The following is a 17,300-nucleotide window of genomic DNA, read 5'->3' on the forward strand; positions in this document are numbered from 1 at the left end:
CCGCCGGACCCAAACCCGAGGGCTCAGCAAACCACGTATAGCGGTGCCGGCACGGTCCTTAAAGCCATCCTTTCGAATATAGAAAAAGACTGGTGGCGTAAAAAACTCTGTGAACGGTCCCCCGCATATAGGGAATGGAAATTCCAATACACACCAAGAAAGGAGCCCGAGGAACTGCGTTTGCCAAGACCCCTACTGGGCCATTATTTGGCCATAAGGACCGGCCACGGCGATTTCAAAGCCTACCATAACCGTTTCAACCACCAGAATGCAAACACCTCGTGTGCCTGGTGCTGGAAGCGGACCTCCCCTGAACACCCGGTGCATTGCCGCTTTTCGCGGGCGGTGTGGAGAAACTGGCCGTGGCCTGACAACGACCGGCCGGTCGGGCCGCCAGACCGCGCCCAACGCCGCAAATTCTTCCAGACAAGCCTCGGGCAACCGAAAAGCTTTGAGGCGTTTTCGATAGCCACCAACTATTTCAGCGCCCGCCCCAGAGCGGCCCGCCAGCGCCCCGCGCGCCACGAACGCACTTTACGCCTAGGGACACCGATCGTAAGCGACTCGAACTCTGACGAGGAATAGATTTATTGCCTTTTCACCCACACCTCACGGCACAAGCCGTCAGACGAACCCTCCGTACACCTTAGGCACGGGGTCGCGTCAGTGAACTAACCCCCTAAGCAGGACCGGGCCCGAACCCGGTCAGGCACGATCCGCCTCTGCCCTCCTTGTTTTCCCCCTGTGTAAATAAAGAAGATAGAACGCGCGCCGAGATACCCCTCGGGAGGTTGCTAACGGCCGGCTAACAAGCCGGGCCGAGCCCGGCGTTAACTAATACTACTACTACTACTACTACTTGTAGCCTACACCGCTTGCTGGGTCCCTTCATTGGTTTAATCAGGGCTCGAGAAATGTAAGTATAATACACGGCAAAGTTGGCTGCACTTAGTACGAGATTTACTATCACTTTCATCATATCACATGGAATGCCTCCATAACGAAATGACATAGTATACTTGAGCATCCGTAGACCCATGTTTCTTCGCTCTTTTAGGTGACCACTGGCGGTAAATATTGCCTGTTGACTCTGTTTCGTTGTCTAACACCAGAGTATCGCACAAAAGACAAGAAAAGAATTCAGGAGGGCGCCAAAGTTCCTTGCCTTAGAATTAAGATGTACGGCAAGTCCCTTGCCAGTGGTGTGAATACTCACAACCTTTGTGCGTTTTCGTACCTCCTGAACATAGCATCATAAATTATAGCAATCAACGTTGAGCCTGCGAGTATTGGAGGGCAGTTGTTACAGCAGCGATGTTGTGAGAACGACGGAACTGTTCAAAATAATGACAAACATTTAAAAAGAATTGAGAATCTCGAACGGGAGAGACACACTAAACAAAGGATGTGATGATGAACTGCAAAATAAAAAGAATTTCTGTGAATAATCAATCAGGCACTAAAAGTCAAAGCCAAGGGACCAAACACACAAGGTGCCATAACTTAAATTACAGCCGGGGGAATACCTTTACGGTATGTCTTTTTTTCACAATACAAAGTGCCCAACAGCTGCGAAACCACATGTATTATTTATACCGGGTAGCGTGGGCGCATACCCAGCCAACCCACATGCAACGCGATTTGTTTAATTGCTGTTTACTTTGTAAATAAAGCTGTGTTCAACCCAACCAATTTATGGGAGTGCGGGTGGGAATGGTTTTTTTGGGCATTGTTTATGCGTTTTTATGGTTAAAAAGGGCGTAAAATTGTTGCAAAAAGGCCTTTTGCAAAAAAACAATTATACCGGAAATTAGTGCCTGTATTTATCACATGGATCCTTGATTATTACCCCTATACTGATAAAAAATGTGGCTTCGCAGTTGTTATGGAGTTTGTATCGAAAACGAAGCGCATTGTACAGATATCCACCAGGTTGTGATTGAGTGAAATCTTGTTGTGAAATAGCCACATCCTAAATATAACTATTGGCGATTCACAATTAACACACGACGCACGACGCATAAACAGGGCTGGTAAAGCAGTCAAGGGTAGTGAAGACAATTGATGGCTGTCTTAATAAAGTCAGTTCTAATTTAAGTTTTAACCCGGCTAATTCGACCAACTCAAACTCATAACTTAACCTGTAGTTTATGATTAAAGAAACAACTCATTCTAAGGTTTCCTTGCTATATAATCAGTACTATTTACTATAGTTGAAGGGAGAATACCGTGATATAATAATGACTATTTTGTTTGAGTACATTTTCTCAGATTCTACTTCTACACATATAATCTATCCTATAATTTATTTATTTTGGTACCGTTTGAAAATGTTTTTGCTGACTTTTAACCAGATAAAGGTTTTGTACGTTTTGAATATTTGTAAAATTAAATCTAAATAAGTTCCAAAAAGGCTTCCATATAAACAGTTTTGAAAGTATTCGGAAAAATAATAAGATATAATTTATGTATATTATATGTGAAAAGTCTAAAGTCGACTTTATAATAGGTTTTCAATTATTCAAGTTTGAGCATCTTAACATAGTAACCTTTCTTTATATCTATTTATACATATTAATATAAGCATTAACAAATGGTTCTCTATGAATAATATAACGAAGTATAGAGTTTACTATTATATAATATATTATTCTTCAAATAATATACATAGATTATATTATTAGTTTTGTGCCAAATATTGTTGCAAAAATCAACTTACTAATTCGTCCCTCGCTTACTTGTCAACTTAAGTTCAATTACTTTCTATATTGGGAGGGGGAAAATTCCTATCTTTAACCAGTCAATACAGCCTATAGGCCTTGCAGTCTTTCCCAATTTTGGTAATAGTTTCTTTTTTGTAAAAACCAATCTGTTATACGGTAGGTATTTAACTTTTCCCGCGGATAATCAGGTTAGTAAAGGCCCACGCATGCACATAAGGTGGCAAGGGGTGGTCTTTTTTACCTGCACCTGTGGTAGGTTTTTTACCAACCCCGCGCATGATGCAGGATATACACCGTATAACGCAACGCCTCGTATCGCCCGCTATACATGTTAAAACCAAGGCATTAAATTATTTCACGTCGACTCTGAACAGCTACCGTGACCTAGGCTTTTATCGATTCTATTTTTAGTGTTCGACCCGGGCCGAAAACTCCAATGAAATAGTACCTACCCAGTGCAGAAGTTCGCTGTGTGGGTAAGAAAATAAAGTAGTTTGGGTATTAAAAAATTCACTTGACGTGCTGACAATTGCAAGACCACTAACTACACGGCCCAGGTATAAAGATGCAGTCATATCCATCTTATAAATACGCCCTTCTAAATATCGATCTCGCTATTGTCTTGTTCCAAGCCTAAAACCGTAGAACAAGCCTTCGACTACAAGAAACCATGCATTCTTTCATTCTCCTTGCTTGCTTTTCAGCTTTTCGGGGCGTAATTGGCACCGACATCGGCGACATCTCAATCGACTGCAAAGATGTCGTCTACAGCATTCAGGAAGCAAATGCCTCAAGGGACTTCGCATGCCGGCTTCTCCATGACGGTAACAGCGTGGGCAAGACGGGCAAACAATATCCAGCTCCATTCGCCAACCATGAGAATTTCCAATTTTGGAAACCGCCACCTTACTGGGAGTATCCTCTCAGAAAGAGCGCATATGTCGGCGAAGGCAAGTCCACTTTATCTGTTCTTTACTGTTTTCTGTTTTTCTTTTTTTTTTTCTTTTTTTTTTTTTTCAGTTTTCCTTTTGTTTGCCCTGTTTCTTTCTTTCCCCTCCCTCCACTTTCTTTATTCCAGCCCACATCATTACTAGTCGGTGTGGGAAAAGCCGACCAGGAAACACCAACAGCAAGCTAACGTCCTACTGCTTCTACAGGATCCCCAGGGGCCGACCGCATAATCTTCAGCAGCGCCACCGAAAAGTGCGATTATGCGGGCTTTATTACGCACAGGAATGCAGTGGGTAATAGCTTCACGGAATGCAAAGTCTATGGCCACGCATAACCGATTTTGGGGGCAACAATGGTTCGGGGGGACTCGGAGGCAAAAACAATACTCAAAGTATATCAGTGGTCAGCTCTTCTGTCTTCAACTGGAAATAACCAGAAAATGATATTATGCTGGGGGTGATCCCTGCACAGGTGATTACGTGCGGCCAGCCCTGCACCTTTAGCTTTAGCAACCAGCCCGGTCGTACCAATTCTGGGCGCATAAAGGTTTTAAATCATGTTATTTTGCCCCGATAGATTGAATCAACCTGCTGTGTTTATTTGTATGCATTTCCTCATCCTCTTGTGCTAGTCTCGAAGACGGCCGGATTGTTTTTCACGCTTGTTGACAATTAGATGAAAACCACCCTAAGCCCTCTGTTATACTGCCCCTGCCGCGATCTCCCAACTGTAGATTCATCTACCTCGTAGAGGTGTCGATAAACTTGACCCCGATCAACCTCGTTGCATTCTGCGAGGATGGAGCCCCCTTGAGTTCAAACAACATTGGAATAACAGAATGTAGTTTTGCTGTACGTAGATTACGATCTCCCCGATAGGGATACCGGAGACATGCTTGGCTCATGGCCTATGGAGCAGGTAATCTCCCGATATTTATGCACCAAGAGGGGGCGCCGGCCAGATCCTGGTCCCAGATTCTTGCCACAGGGTGCGCACGAGTCAGAGCCTCACCTATATAACCCGAGGTCTCGTAGCCCTCGGCAAGACGGTTGTGGCTCATAGGGAAAGGCCGGTCTAGATGTCCAACTGACAGCACGACAATCTATGTATCCCACGAGTCTAGGGAGTCTCGTGAATAGACATGATCCTCTTCCATCTACTCCAATTTTCAACAACCATTACGTGCTAACGGGGGCATGAGCAGAGAGATGTTTGGGCGTCCAAGTCAAGGAAAATCGGTTGTCGTCTAAAGCAGAAACTTTTGTGTCGTCGTATCATTCTAAGAGTCTAGGGATTGTCACCATTCGCTCAAGCCATTCCTTCGTAATCGTCAACTCAAAACCGTAAATCTAGCACCTCCAAGAGCTGATCTTTTTCTCGTACAAGACAGTACGAGAGTCCTCGGGGGTAGCAACAGCCAGGTTCGTGTTGTAGGACGTGGAAAAGCCACGGTCGTTACCAGACTCGTCGCAACCCGTGTCCCTGTTCGCATTGAAATATCCGAAATATCAGAATTTGTTGTTCTTATCAATATGGGAGACATTCTGGTATGGTTTGAAAATACCTGTAGAACTGGCAGACGCCGCCGGTGTTGGTGGATAATGCGGTGACCTTGTCGTTGAAGCGGTCGCTAATATCCTCCTTGCCCTGAGAATTGAAGTCCCAGTAGGAGACTAAAGAGAGGTTATTCGTTAGTCACCAATACGCAATACCTAGTTTTGAAATTCCTTGAACCTAGAATCACTTACCGCATTGGCCGTAAGGAGCGCCAAAGACGGTGCAGTCGTCACGGAAACCCTGGTTTAGTTTTAACAGCGTTAGTAAGGAATAAATGCCCCGTTATCTTTGAATAATTCCAAATAAACTCCCAAAACTAACAGCTTTGGTGCATTGAAGCACATAGACAATGTTGGGGTCCTCGTCCGACTGGGTGGAGGTCGCCGCAATGTTGTTCGAGACGTTGGGCGTGGCTGTCTTCTGGTTGCTGGAAGGCTGGGTTCCGGCAGGGTAGCGGATGTCTGAACTCAAAAAGACAGTGTAGGCGGCCGAGTTGATGATGACGTTGGAGAAGCTCATTGGTTGTCCGTCAGCACGCGACTGGAGCGTGACCTTGGCGACCACGCTGTGGTCGACGGCGGCCGACATGACGCCCGCGGCGGCGATGAGCATGGTGCTGAGGATCTGCATCTTGTCGTGAGAGGAGAGAAATTAAAGCTATTAATTATGAGTAAAGCAACTACGTTGTAGTGATTATGGGAATTAGATAAAGTGTATGATTAACGAGGGCTCGTGCACTGCCTGTAAAAGAGGAGTGGTAAGAAAAGAAGGACCAGACCGCTGCCTATTATATATTTGTCTTCACACCAAAGCAGAGCCCAGCCTCACGGGGCGCCGGCAGACCACGACCATCCCTGAGCTATGCAGCAAGTTGTCAGGATATACAAGAGAGAAAAAACAAAAGTCTCATGACTTTTTCTCCGCGATCACCGGCAGTTCAAATTTTGCAAGGAGGAAATTATTCGTGGAGATGATGAGCTACAAAGCTTCTGGCCAAAACAGATATAATCTGCATTACTAGCTGCGATGACCCCTGCACAAATTCCGTAATGCTTAGGCACCCCCAGTCGCTGAATACCGCACTTTTTCGCATTTCGTATACAATAATCGTTTTTTCAAAGTTTTTGCGTTTTTAAAGGTCGATCTGAAAAAAAAAGAGGATATGACGTGTTGTGTTGACACGTCAACGACCGGGTTTAAGATATTGCCCGACCGCTATATCGGATTCCGCTCTCGGGAAAAATCGTATGGAAAATTTTACACCATGACTGAAACCCAGCGACGCTGCTTCATCCCCATTTGTCGAAATCCTTCACTCTCAGGAACCTTGAAATCATCTTTCATTCGCTTGCCAACATGGAACATGGCGTCAACAAAATTCTTTGAGGCATCAGCAATGAATATCAGCTATAAAGTTTGCAAATGTTGGGTATTTTGGATGGGGGTTGGCACATGCTAGAGGAAAGAAAAAACTTTGTTGCTCAACTAGTCAAAAGGAAAGAAAAAAAAAGATCATGATAAGACAAAAGTGTAATTAAGAATATGTCAAAGCAGAAGCTCGTGCCTCTGGTAAGTGATGTCGAGCTCTATGTATTGCTCATTCACTTGGAATCGCCATTGCTCGCGATTTGATCCCCCCCCCCCCCCCTCGGTATTGTATGCTGTCAGCCGAGCCCACTTCGCAGATTGACAGGCCGTCGGAGTTGGGGCCAGCGTTTTATGGCAGCATTGATGTTTTTCTGCTTCCCCCAACTTTCGCTGGCGTAGCAGCTTGACCAAGTAGGCGCCGATGAAGGTGTCGTTCGTGGCCGTTTGTGTCTCGGCTCTTGAGTTGGTTGTGGCACTTGGCCGCTGGGTGCACGCGCTCGATCACGAAGTTTGGCCTTGTCACCCCGCTTCTTCAACTTGAGCGTGACGGCGCCGTGATGATCGATGGCCATGACGAAGACGAGGGGGCCCTTGTTAGTGAGATTCCAACAACGGCTCATGTAGTCGGTCCAGCAGCGTTGTGATGAGGTTGTCGAAATTGACAAGACCGTCGGGAATCTCTTCGTCTTTCTTTGGCTGGTTTCGGGCTAGATTAACGGTTGTTAATCACGACGCGCACAGAACCTCTGCTTGCTCTCTTGACCGCTTCCAAGCCATCCCTGTTGTTGGCGTATTAACTTGGAGCGAGACCTTGGGAATTACAGCTGGATCCCCCCCCTATTTCAACGACGAAAGATACGAGCGACTCAAATTTTGAGCTGTCATCATTGCCTGTGCCATTGGCCCGCATGCCTCAGAGGGGACTATTTATATCGTTCACGAGGGCCATATAGCGAGACTACAATTTGCTACGGCCATGTGCCAGGCAAAATGCGATCAAAAAGAAGTAGCTCACCGAGTAGACCTTTAGGCTTTTATTGTTACCACATACCGAAGAAAAAGAATGAGTATCGTCAACAACAGGGAGAAGTGACGGTCACAGATGCTTTGCTGTCTTAGTCTAGCCTAGCTTGTACGCAACTGTCCTTTGCGATTGACTGATTGCGCCGTCTCGCACTGCGCCCTCCTGAAATCAACTTCCTATAGCGCGATTCATTTCTATTCTTTTATCAATGCATAATTCTAAAAAACAGGCTTGTAGCCCTATGCCGCTTCTCTTGTATTTGCATGGTGGTTCCATAGGTCCTTATACTGTTTAATTCTGACACATTTATCACCAGTTGGCAAATATCACTACATACACGTAGAAGCTTTATTTGGTTCTGCTTTTAAATTATCATTTGTTTTCTGTATCCTATTAGTCCGGCCTATGTTCAGGTATTATCAGCTACAATATATTAGTATGCCATGAGCTTATCATTAATACTATTGCACTAGCAATATATTTGACACAAACTTAAATAATGTGTTCGTTCATAATGTTGACTGTATTATAGCGTAGATTAATGCGCATTAGATATAGCTCTAATGAACAAAGTATTAATTATAAAGTAAACAGTATACAAAACTAAAAATAAATTACGTTTGAAATATAAAAAGGGCGTAGGAGAGCCTAAACAACGAACAAAATCATATTTAAATTATCGACCTCGATAACCAATTTTATAATATAACTATTTCACAGTCAAGACAATTATACTCCAACCTGCGACCTTTTGACAACTTGAATTACTCCTTTAGAGTTCCTTCCCTACCTACCTCATAATTTTCAAAGCGGCGATTTACAGAAATCTTCCTTCAAACGCATTTCTTTATTTTTAAAAGATCACCCGAACTACACGTCAACATGCGGCTCCGATCTCTTTTAAATTTTACCGCAACTGCCCTTTATATTTCAACTGCCACCGCTTCCATTTGTGATATCGTCATCAGGTTCGAGGGCGCAGTCGTTGAAACTGGCACAATGGGTCCCTCGACGGCCAAGACTTTCAATCTTATTACTGATCAAATATCGATAACCGTCGATCACAATTGCAACATTACACACTGGACCCAAGTTGAAAAATTCACAGTTAGTTCAACATTACGGAACCCCCCCGCTGCTGCTGCTGCTCGTCGTTAAAGGGAAAAAGGGTTTTTTTTTTTATTTCTTTTCTGGAAACATTTTACCAGGATTCCAAAGGTTGGGGCTCAACCAAGCAGGCCATTTGGGCTTAGCCCCCGTCGACACGAGGGAGGGCCACCTGGAAAAAGCGCCGAAAATAGCGAAACTGTTAGATTTTTGCGTAATTGTTGATAAATGTAAATAAATAGCTACCATATATAAAAATACCGTTGTTTTGTTTTATTTTCTTTACCGACCGCAGCGATTATCCGATTCTATCAATACTCATTAATATTACTAATATCAGCAATATTAACAAATCAGATAACGGTATTTGGATTGTCAATTTCCTCGGTCAACGTTATACACAGGGTTACTAGGGAAGATATAATAATAATAAGTATAAATACCATATACCAACGTGTTTGAAATTTATAAAGTGCTATTGTTTTCTTTTTCCTTTTCAATTGGGTTTGAACAGATAATGTTATGACGTTTGAAAACGAACTGGTTTCGAAATGGCTGCTCTGTAAGTAAAGCAGTACTCGATCCAAAAGACGGAGAAGTCGAATATCAACCTGCACAAATTGTATAGAATAAGCTGTGACTAATGCCACCATTATCCGAGGAATTTTGTGATATGGCCTTGGGGGCCTGTAATATTGAAAGCAAAAATTAAAGCCGAACATCTCAAAAACTATTTATCTCCCTCCTGTCACAAAGAAAACCCTATAAACGAAACTCATGACCTCTCCACTCTTTCGCGCACCCCAAAATAATCTGAGACCTATGCCTTTTGAGCGTCCTTGTCATCGGTACCCTTCGACTCATCGCCCTTCTTGTCATCAGTGCCATTGCTGTCGGAAGCAGCACTATCGCTCTTGGTATCGGCTGTGTTGTTGTCGGCAGCAGCTGTATCAGTCTTGGTATCAGCTGTGTTGTTGTCGGCAGCAGCTGTATCAGTCTTGGTATCAGCCGTGTTGTTGTCAGCAGCAGCTGTATCAGTCTTGGTATCAGCCGTGTTGTTGTCGGCGGCAGCTGTATCAGTCTTGGTATCAGCCGTGTTGTTGTCGGCGGCAGCTGTATCAGTCTTGGTATCGGCACTGTTGTTGTCAGCGGCAGCTGTATCAGTCTTGGTATCGGCGCTGTTGTTGTCGGCGGCAGCTGTATCAGTCTTAGTATCGGCACTATCGCTGTCGGTATCCGCGCTATCGTTGTCGGTATCAGCGCTATCAGTGTCGGTAGTAGCTGCATCACTGTTGGTATCAACTGTATCGTTGTCGGTATCAGCACTATCGTTGTCGGTAGTAGCTTCATCACTGTTGGTATCAACTGTATCATTGTCGGTATCAGCTGAATCGCTCTCGGTATCGGCACTATCGTTGTTGACATCAGCACTATCGCTGTCGGTATCAGCTGTATCACTGTTGGTATCAGCTGTATCGTTGTTGACGTCAGCTGAATCGCTGTCGGTATCGGCCGTATCGTTGTTGGCACCAGCTGTATCGTTGTTGGCATCAGCTGAATTGCTGTCGGAAACAGTAGCATCGCTCTTGTTGTCGGTGGCCTTGGAGTCGTCGCGCTTCTCGACAGCGGACTCCTCACCACCGTCAGCGGCGTCGGCCTCATCAGCATCCCCCGACTGCTGCTCGTTATTAGCGACCGCGTTCTCGTCACGTTTTCTGTTGCCAAAGCCGAAGGGGTTGTCTTGGTTGGTGACATCAACGCCGTGGTGGTCCGACTTGAAAAGGTCGCCAAAACCCCCCCGCCTTGCCAACCCATCCTTGCCGGACGCGGAAATCGGCGCGGCAGCGGCCTGGCCTGCGATCAGGGCGGCCAGGAGAACTCGGGTGATTGAAATAGGCATCTTCGAAAAAAGAAATTGTCAAGTTGGTAAAAAGATAATTGGTAAAAGAAAGACTGTAGCGACTGAATATGTTGACAATTAAAGATTTAATGAAAAAAGCCAATGCGAAAAAAGTCAGGAAAGGATCGAATTATGCAGGTGGAGATGGAGAGCTTGAGAGTGCTGGGTTGAGAAGGGAAAATAATATTCTCGACGACTTGGATGTGCCGATATTTAAGTATTTTGAGGGTGCTGCCATTGATGCTATAAGCTCTGACAAAAATAACCCATCAGAGCAAGCGTTGCTGGGTATAGTGATTTGCAAGTTTACCGGCATGAAGACTGACACGGTGGACTTGCAAAGATGGAGGCTTCCAGTTTGATACGAGCTTCCGGTAAACCGGCCACCCCTGGCGGGGATTTCTATTTTTTGATGTTATATTTTCTCCTCAAATCTAGATCTACCTTAAATTCTCAACTCTTTGGTCACTTCAACCCCATTTTTGCCCCACGCTTCTGTCAAATTTAGAACGACTGACTTTTCGGCACGTTTCGGATTTGATCACCGTTAGAACTAACGTCCATCCAGTCGGCTCCTCGAGCCCCCTTTTCTTGCGTAATCACATGCGCATCACTCAGACAGACATCGAGAAATCCCAGATACATGATATTTAAATAGCTCTGGGGGATGATCCTCATCTGCGAAGTTGGCGAGTCATAACAGCCTTGCTGCTATTATCTATTATGCCACTCAAAGAAATACGAGTATACTGTGTGTGGCTTGACAAAGGCTGAGTCTTCGAAGCACTATTTACGTACAACTTTGCCGCTAATATATACGAAGTCGGTCTATCACTTTGTATGCAAGGCAAAATGAAAATAGTCTCTCTCGTAAACCAAACATTCTAATTATATTTCCATTCATTACCATCTCCATCGAATCCTTTGTACATGACTAATAAAACCTTATTCCCTTCGCAGAATTTACTCTGGTGCCGAGTTTAGTGTGTGTCAATCCAGACCCGCTAGCCCCTCATGTAGATATCCAGCTTCAATGAGATGCTTATCAAGATGCATAGGAGTCCCGTCGCAGCGTCCATACGCATCCGCCAACTTATTGGTTAGATATTGAAAAGTGGCGTCTTCAAAAATGTTGCCTGGGTTCTTGAAAAAAGCCCAAGATGATTTCCCTGATGATGACTTGGTCTTTTGGGTCCTTAACTTTGATGCAAGTGCGATTCTTCCATTTGTGGGCGAACCCCTGGGCATATATCGCTCCTGTCTCGTGCAGTTCGGGGGTCCTCGTACTGAGGAGCATCACAGGCCCGAGTGAAGTCTCGGTTGTATTCTGCTCGTTTTTTGTGCTGTTTAGGGAGATTACCGCCTTCTCAAGTGATTGGAACACGGGTAGGACCTTCACCCAGAAGGTAGGCTTCCAGGGTTTGAGTAATTCAAGAGTGTATCGTAGCAGCAATGCTATCGGAAGATTAAGCACAAACAGAGCCGTCTCCGCTTTGCGGTTACTGTGACGTTCGCTACGATCATACTTTTTCAGAAATCTGTTAGGGCGTGGGCACGGGCCGAGTGGCTCGTCATGCGTCAAGCCAATCCATAGCAGCAACTCCTCAGACGTTGGGACATCCTCTGTCTATGTAGCATTGAATGTAATCGAGCAACATATTCCAGTCGGTTTGAGTGTCAACGGGACCATACTGAGAAGGGTGTTCGTAGCTAGCGTTAAAACCATCGAGCATGGCCCCCAGTGGCATTGATAGCGGCGTCGTCATTGAGAATTTGCCCCTCTGAAACATGTACCCATTTAATGACTCATTCACTGGAAGCACGATAATTTTTTCGTCCCAGTGCTCGAACCTGTCTGCCAATGCCGTCAAAAGCTCTTCTCTAGCGGCATAACGGGTTTGACGGTTTATATGAGTGTGCAGATTGTAATCTAGCAGACGACCGATCTGCGCTTGCGTCAAATGCCTCGACTTAAGTTGTGTCGTGACGTATTTACAAGAAGTCATTAGCAGAAAGTCCTCGTGCCAATAGTGTTTATTTGAGGTCCAAATTATATGGCTCGAGGACGACAGCTTCTATACGAGCTTTATACGCCGAGATGTCCATTTGTCACGACCGTCTTTCCTTGATAGTTTTATATATGTCCTTTTTCTCAGCCTCAAGCCTGCAGATGAAGCCTCAGCATTCGTTTTCAATATTGTCTTGGATAAGCTTGCATGTACTGAGCAAAGACCTTAATTCTTGGGAAAGACTCTGTTCACAGCCAATCTGATACAGTTTATGATTGGTTGAGCCCAATGCAAGGAGAATTACATTGAGGAAATACTGCTCAGGGGACTCTTTTTCAGTCATGCACATCTTGAAGTAAAGCTGCTCTCGCTGGTCGAGGATCATGTTTGCCGTTTGCAAGTTTTGACCATGTTTTCCTGTACATGTCCTCAACCAGAAGGATGAAATTACGCCGCCAGATCCTAAGGTTCTCGGTGGTTTTGTCGTTGGTCAGGATGTAACTGATCAGTGTGCTCTTCCCGCTCCCGGCTTGCCACCAATCCAGTATATAGGGTGGTCTGAAGATTATAATTAATGGGGAAAAATTTCCGTCTTCATTATCCAGTTGAGAGTGTCTGTGTGTTCGGCTCCTCGCACGTGGCTCCACCTTTTCGTTCATCCGGTCGAATTGGAGACTGACGAGGAGGCGTTCCCTGACAGCGATCTGGGCTGACTCGAGCTTGAGACTATTAATACCATGCAAGACTCTCGAGGTTCCAGTCCAGATTTGATCTACCAAGAGTTTCTGGTTGCGAGTCACCTGAGGTTACGTGCCGCGAGATGGCTCTGGTGGCTTTGTCAGTCTCTGTAGTTGTATGTGCCATGGTTTTCCAAGCTTCATCCGAGACAGTACTGGAAACTGTCGAGACAAGACTTTGTCACGTCGCGCTCGCCATTTTTCGTATGCGATGAAAAAAAAAAAAAAAACTGCGGAGGTTCTCCTTGATGTCGGTGAGCTGCACATGTGCAGCATGTACGGCTTCGCTGAGGAAACAAAAGGATGAGCATTCATAAACCAAAAGATCTGGGGTTTTGACAACAGTTCTCTTAGTGAGTCTTTGGGCTGTTATGAACAAGGTTGCTGCCAACAGGCTAGTGCACATCTTATTTTCAATCTTGCGCAGCTGCTTGCGGCGGGTGACCTTGACCTAGACCAGGACAGCGGCCCAGAGACTCCCTTTCTTTGAACTCTTCATCAGGAAGGCCATATGAGCTCTAACATCTCGTTGTATGCCCTTGCATTTTGCCACTCAGTCGTCTAGGCAGCTTAGTGGTTTTTGCCATGAGAGAAACGCGGGGTTGGGCGAGCGCTGACGTGAAAAAAAGAAAAAGAAATGAAAAAAGAAAAGAAAAATCACCGTGATCTTGACCTGCTCTGAATTGATATTTTTTTGTACTTGACCACCTAGCGGTCCTAACCTCTAAGCTCTGAGTCTGAAGGTTGAGATATGTATCCAACTGCTTCAATTCTCCATCCCAGTCTGAGAATTAACTAGTTTCCACCCTATTTTTCTTATAACCTAATCATCACCATAAACACCTCCCCTCCTTCTTGCCGGGTCTCGATCCCCATGTGCTCGCCGACGGCCGCGTCCTGGTGGATTCTGATTACTATTCCACGATCTTTCCCAGTTGAACGGGATATCCGCTTCCCTGTTGTATCGATTTTCAAACTCGATGGAATCACGTCGACTGCGGCGGCGTCTCCCGCTCGGTGTGCTTTGGAAGCATCCCATGTCTGCAATGGCTTGTGGTTCCTGTGTTTTCTGTGAGTTTCTGTGTCTGTGATCTGGTCTTGCTTTTTATGCAAAGCATAAGAGCAGTATTGAGGAAATCATCATCTTTTGTACGCGAGAATGAATGAATTTAAGCTACCCAATCCCTGATAACGAGCCTCAAGTTTGTGGTGCACTTGTGGCAAGTGATGGACAGTACGTCGTTAACCACTTCTTCCTCCTAACATACCAAGTTGACATTTTGAATAAGCTAGACTAGTGACTAGTGACACTCATCATGATAATAAAAAGAATACAACTGGTAACAACCAATAGCATGTGACATATGCATCATGAACGCTGCCGAGCTTTACGACTCCTTCACTCAGTCCAATCTCCGAGCTCAAAAGCCCAAATACACACATCAGACTCAAACACCGCCGTTATAAGCAAGCCTGTTGGCCGTGCCATTCGGGACTCCGGAAATCTTCCCTATCAGCGCCGACTTCTTAACAAGATCGCACATGGCGGATCCGCTCATGGGCCCACGTATACCCATCAGATACGCGCCCAGGCCTGCAACGTGCGGCGTCGCCATGCTGGTCCCCGAGATGCTCTTGGTGTTGCCGTCGTTCCAAGCCGACTTGATGTCGCTGCCCGGCGCAAACAACGCCACGCCGGCTCCGAAATTGCTGTACGAAGCCATCGAGTCGTTGCGGGTCGTGGCGCCCACGGCACACACGCTCTCCTCGGACGACGGCGAGTACAGATCCGTGTCGTTGGACTCGTTGCCCGCCGCCACGGCGAGGAAGTAGCCCGCCTGCACCACGGCCCGCGCCGCCGAGTTGACCGCCGTCGACCGCCCCCCGCCCAGCGACATGTTGACCACCACGCCCTTGGAGCAGTTCCGTTTCGGCGCGTCCTGCACCACAAAGTTCATGCCCGCGATGATCATGGAGTTCGTCCCGCTCCCCGAAGAATCCAGCACCTTGACCGCGAACAACCTCGTCTGCTTGGCCACCCCGTACGTCACGCCGCCTATGGTCCCCGCGACGTGCGTGCCGTGCCCGTTGCCGTCTGTGTCGTTTTTGTCGACGAAATTCCCAGCCCAGGTCGCCCGGCCCTCGAACTCGGAGTGCCCTATCATGATGCCTGTATCAATGACGTAGGCGCACGTGCCGGCCCCGGCCGTCGCGTCGTACTTGTAAGTCGTGCCGTTGGGCGTGCGGCTCGACAGGCGGGCGAGGCCCCAGTCGGCGTCAGTCTGGGTCGTCACGGACCCGCTGATGCGCACCGCCGCGTCCTCCTCGATGTAATCGACCTTGGGCGACGACTTGAGCGCGTCGAGCTGCGTGGCGTTGAGCTTCGCGGCGAACCCCCTGAATCCCACGGCGCTCGTGTACGTCTGCGTCTTGTTGACGTCTCCCAGCCCGTCTTCGACGTCCGATATGGTCACTTCTCCGCCGTTGTAGACCTCCTTGAGCACCACAATGTACGAGTTGAGAGGGGTACCGCCGCGGGCTTTGAGGAGGCGGGCGCCGAGGGCCAGGGGCAGGATGGAGGCGACCGCTGCCGTGATGCGCATGGTTTTTTTTTATCTTTGTCTGTGAGGCTGTCGATCAAGCTAGTCACTCGTGGTCTCGAGGGCCTGACTGTGAAGTAGTGAGAGACGATGTAGCTGCGGGAGATTAAGGACAGATCTGGAGACTGCAAGAAAGAGAGAGGGAGAGAGAGAGAGAGAGAGCTTCAACAGAAGACAGCAGATGGCCAGAGACATATTTATCCAATTTGCGGTTCATGACGTTGCGTTTATCTCTACCTGGATATCTAGATACATGCTTTCTTGTAAGAAGAAAAGTTTCATGTTTCATAACCTGCCTACCCGATACTTGCCTTCATTCACAAGCACGTGGTATATCTGCGGGAGTGCTACACCCTTGATTATAAAGGCTCAGATGATCGCAAACAAAGGCAACACAAGCCCCCTCTCCAAATGAATTAATATATGTTTTGAATTCTATTGGGCAAGATTTTGTCACAAACAAACGATACAATGTCACCGGTCAAGCCATGTCATTAACCTTGTAGGGAGTCCCTGGTCACTCGAAAAGACGCCCTGCTAAATTGTTTTAGTAAAATTAGTCGACGTCACCAATCGACAGCTAGGGCTCACGACTGCTGATGCCAGGCATCTGGCTGAATAGAAGGAAAAAACTTCACTTCAAACTTCACCTAATGCTGGCTAAAGGACCGAAGTTGGGTGAGTTAACAACGTCGGTTTTGATGGCAAGAAAAAAGACTTGACGATCTATCATCAAAATATGTTACGAGAGAACGGGCAATAATGACAGTACGTAGTATTGTTCTCATGTGAAGTCTTCAGCAGCTCAACGTCCGACACGGATACGACCGGATCAGCGACTCAGCCACACAGACTATCAATAACCTCAACACAACCCAAAAAGACGCCGTTTGTGATACAGTCAACCAAATAACAATTTATCTACCTATGGATTTTGTGAAGCACCACATGATCGGACGCTGAGTGAACAGCAGTACCACTAGACGCATCGGGAGTTGTTTTTCTACTCGCGTCCGTCAGGACTGATCACTGAAGGCTTTGTTGGCCCGAAGCAGTTCATATCCAGTTTAGCCAAAACTCACAACCGTGCATAATCGGCGAGATAGTTCCCGTACTCTCTAAGCTTCGTGTATCCCCACATCCTCCACACTGGGCCTGGTCGATGCTGGCTACACTCGATGCTAAGTGCCAAATTTGACTCAAGATTACATAACAAGGCCGGGGGGAAAATGCCATGGATCGGAGACAAAGATGATTGTGCTGTTGTCAATACAAACTTTTCGACTTTGAATGCCCGTGGCAATATGGCCCATGGGACAACTCA

The 17,300-nt window shown here is 46.4% G+C and overlaps 5 protein-coding genes across 5 annotated transcripts; 1 reads left to right on the forward strand and 4 right to left on the reverse strand.

The window, feature by feature from the left end:
- Positions 1-3,481: 3,481 nt before the first annotated feature.
- On the forward strand, positions 3,482-4,008 carry PgNI_05070 (uncharacterized protein; the record flags this gene model as incomplete). The annotated part of the gene is made up of 2 exons (XM_031125110.1): positions 3,482-3,638; positions 3,881-4,008. 2 exons carry the CDS (start codon positions 3,482-3,484, stop codon positions 4,006-4,008), a joined length of 285 nt encoding a protein of 94 aa, XP_030985289.1.
- Positions 4,009-4,952: 944 nt separating this feature from the next.
- PgNI_05071 (uncharacterized protein) lies at positions 4,953-5,861 on the reverse strand (the record flags this gene model as incomplete). Its single annotated transcript, XM_031125111.1, has 4 exons — positions 4,953-5,156; positions 5,239-5,347; positions 5,423-5,471; positions 5,553-5,861. 4 exons carry the CDS (start codon positions 5,859-5,861, stop codon positions 5,024-5,026), a joined length of 600 nt encoding a protein of 199 aa, XP_030984476.1. The 3' UTR covers positions 4,953-5,023.
- A 3,689-nt stretch (positions 5,862-9,550) lies between these two features.
- On the reverse strand, positions 9,551-10,630 carry PgNI_05072 (uncharacterized protein; the record flags this gene model as incomplete). The annotated part of the gene is made up of 1 exon (XM_031125112.1): positions 9,551-10,630. The coding sequence occupies one exon, from the start codon at positions 10,628-10,630 to the stop codon at positions 9,551-9,553; it is 1,080 nt and encodes a 359-aa protein (XP_030985426.1).
- A 990-nt stretch (positions 10,631-11,620) lies between these two features.
- PgNI_05073 (uncharacterized protein) lies at positions 11,621-12,636 on the reverse strand (the record flags this gene model as incomplete). Its single annotated transcript, XM_031125113.1, is given in 4 exon segments — positions 11,621-11,830; positions 11,869-11,973; positions 11,991-12,257; positions 12,313-12,636. 4 exon segments carry the CDS (start codon positions 12,634-12,636, stop codon positions 11,621-11,623), a joined length of 906 nt encoding a protein of 301 aa, XP_030985290.1.
- A 2,188-nt stretch (positions 12,637-14,824) lies between these two features.
- PgNI_05075 (uncharacterized protein) lies at positions 14,825-15,979 on the reverse strand (the record flags this gene model as incomplete). The annotated part of the gene is made up of 1 exon (XM_031125114.1): positions 14,825-15,979. The coding sequence occupies one exon, from the start codon at positions 15,977-15,979 to the stop codon at positions 14,825-14,827; it is 1,155 nt and encodes a 384-aa protein (XP_030985287.1).
- Positions 15,980-17,300: the final 1,321 nt, after the last annotated feature.

Source organism: Pyricularia grisea (genome assembly GCF_004355905.1).
Source record: "Pyricularia grisea strain NI907 chromosome Unknown Pyricularia_grisea_NI907_Scaffold_2, whole genome shotgun sequence".
Lineage (NCBI taxonomy): Eukaryota > Fungi > Ascomycota > Sordariomycetes > Magnaporthales > Pyriculariaceae > Pyricularia > Pyricularia grisea.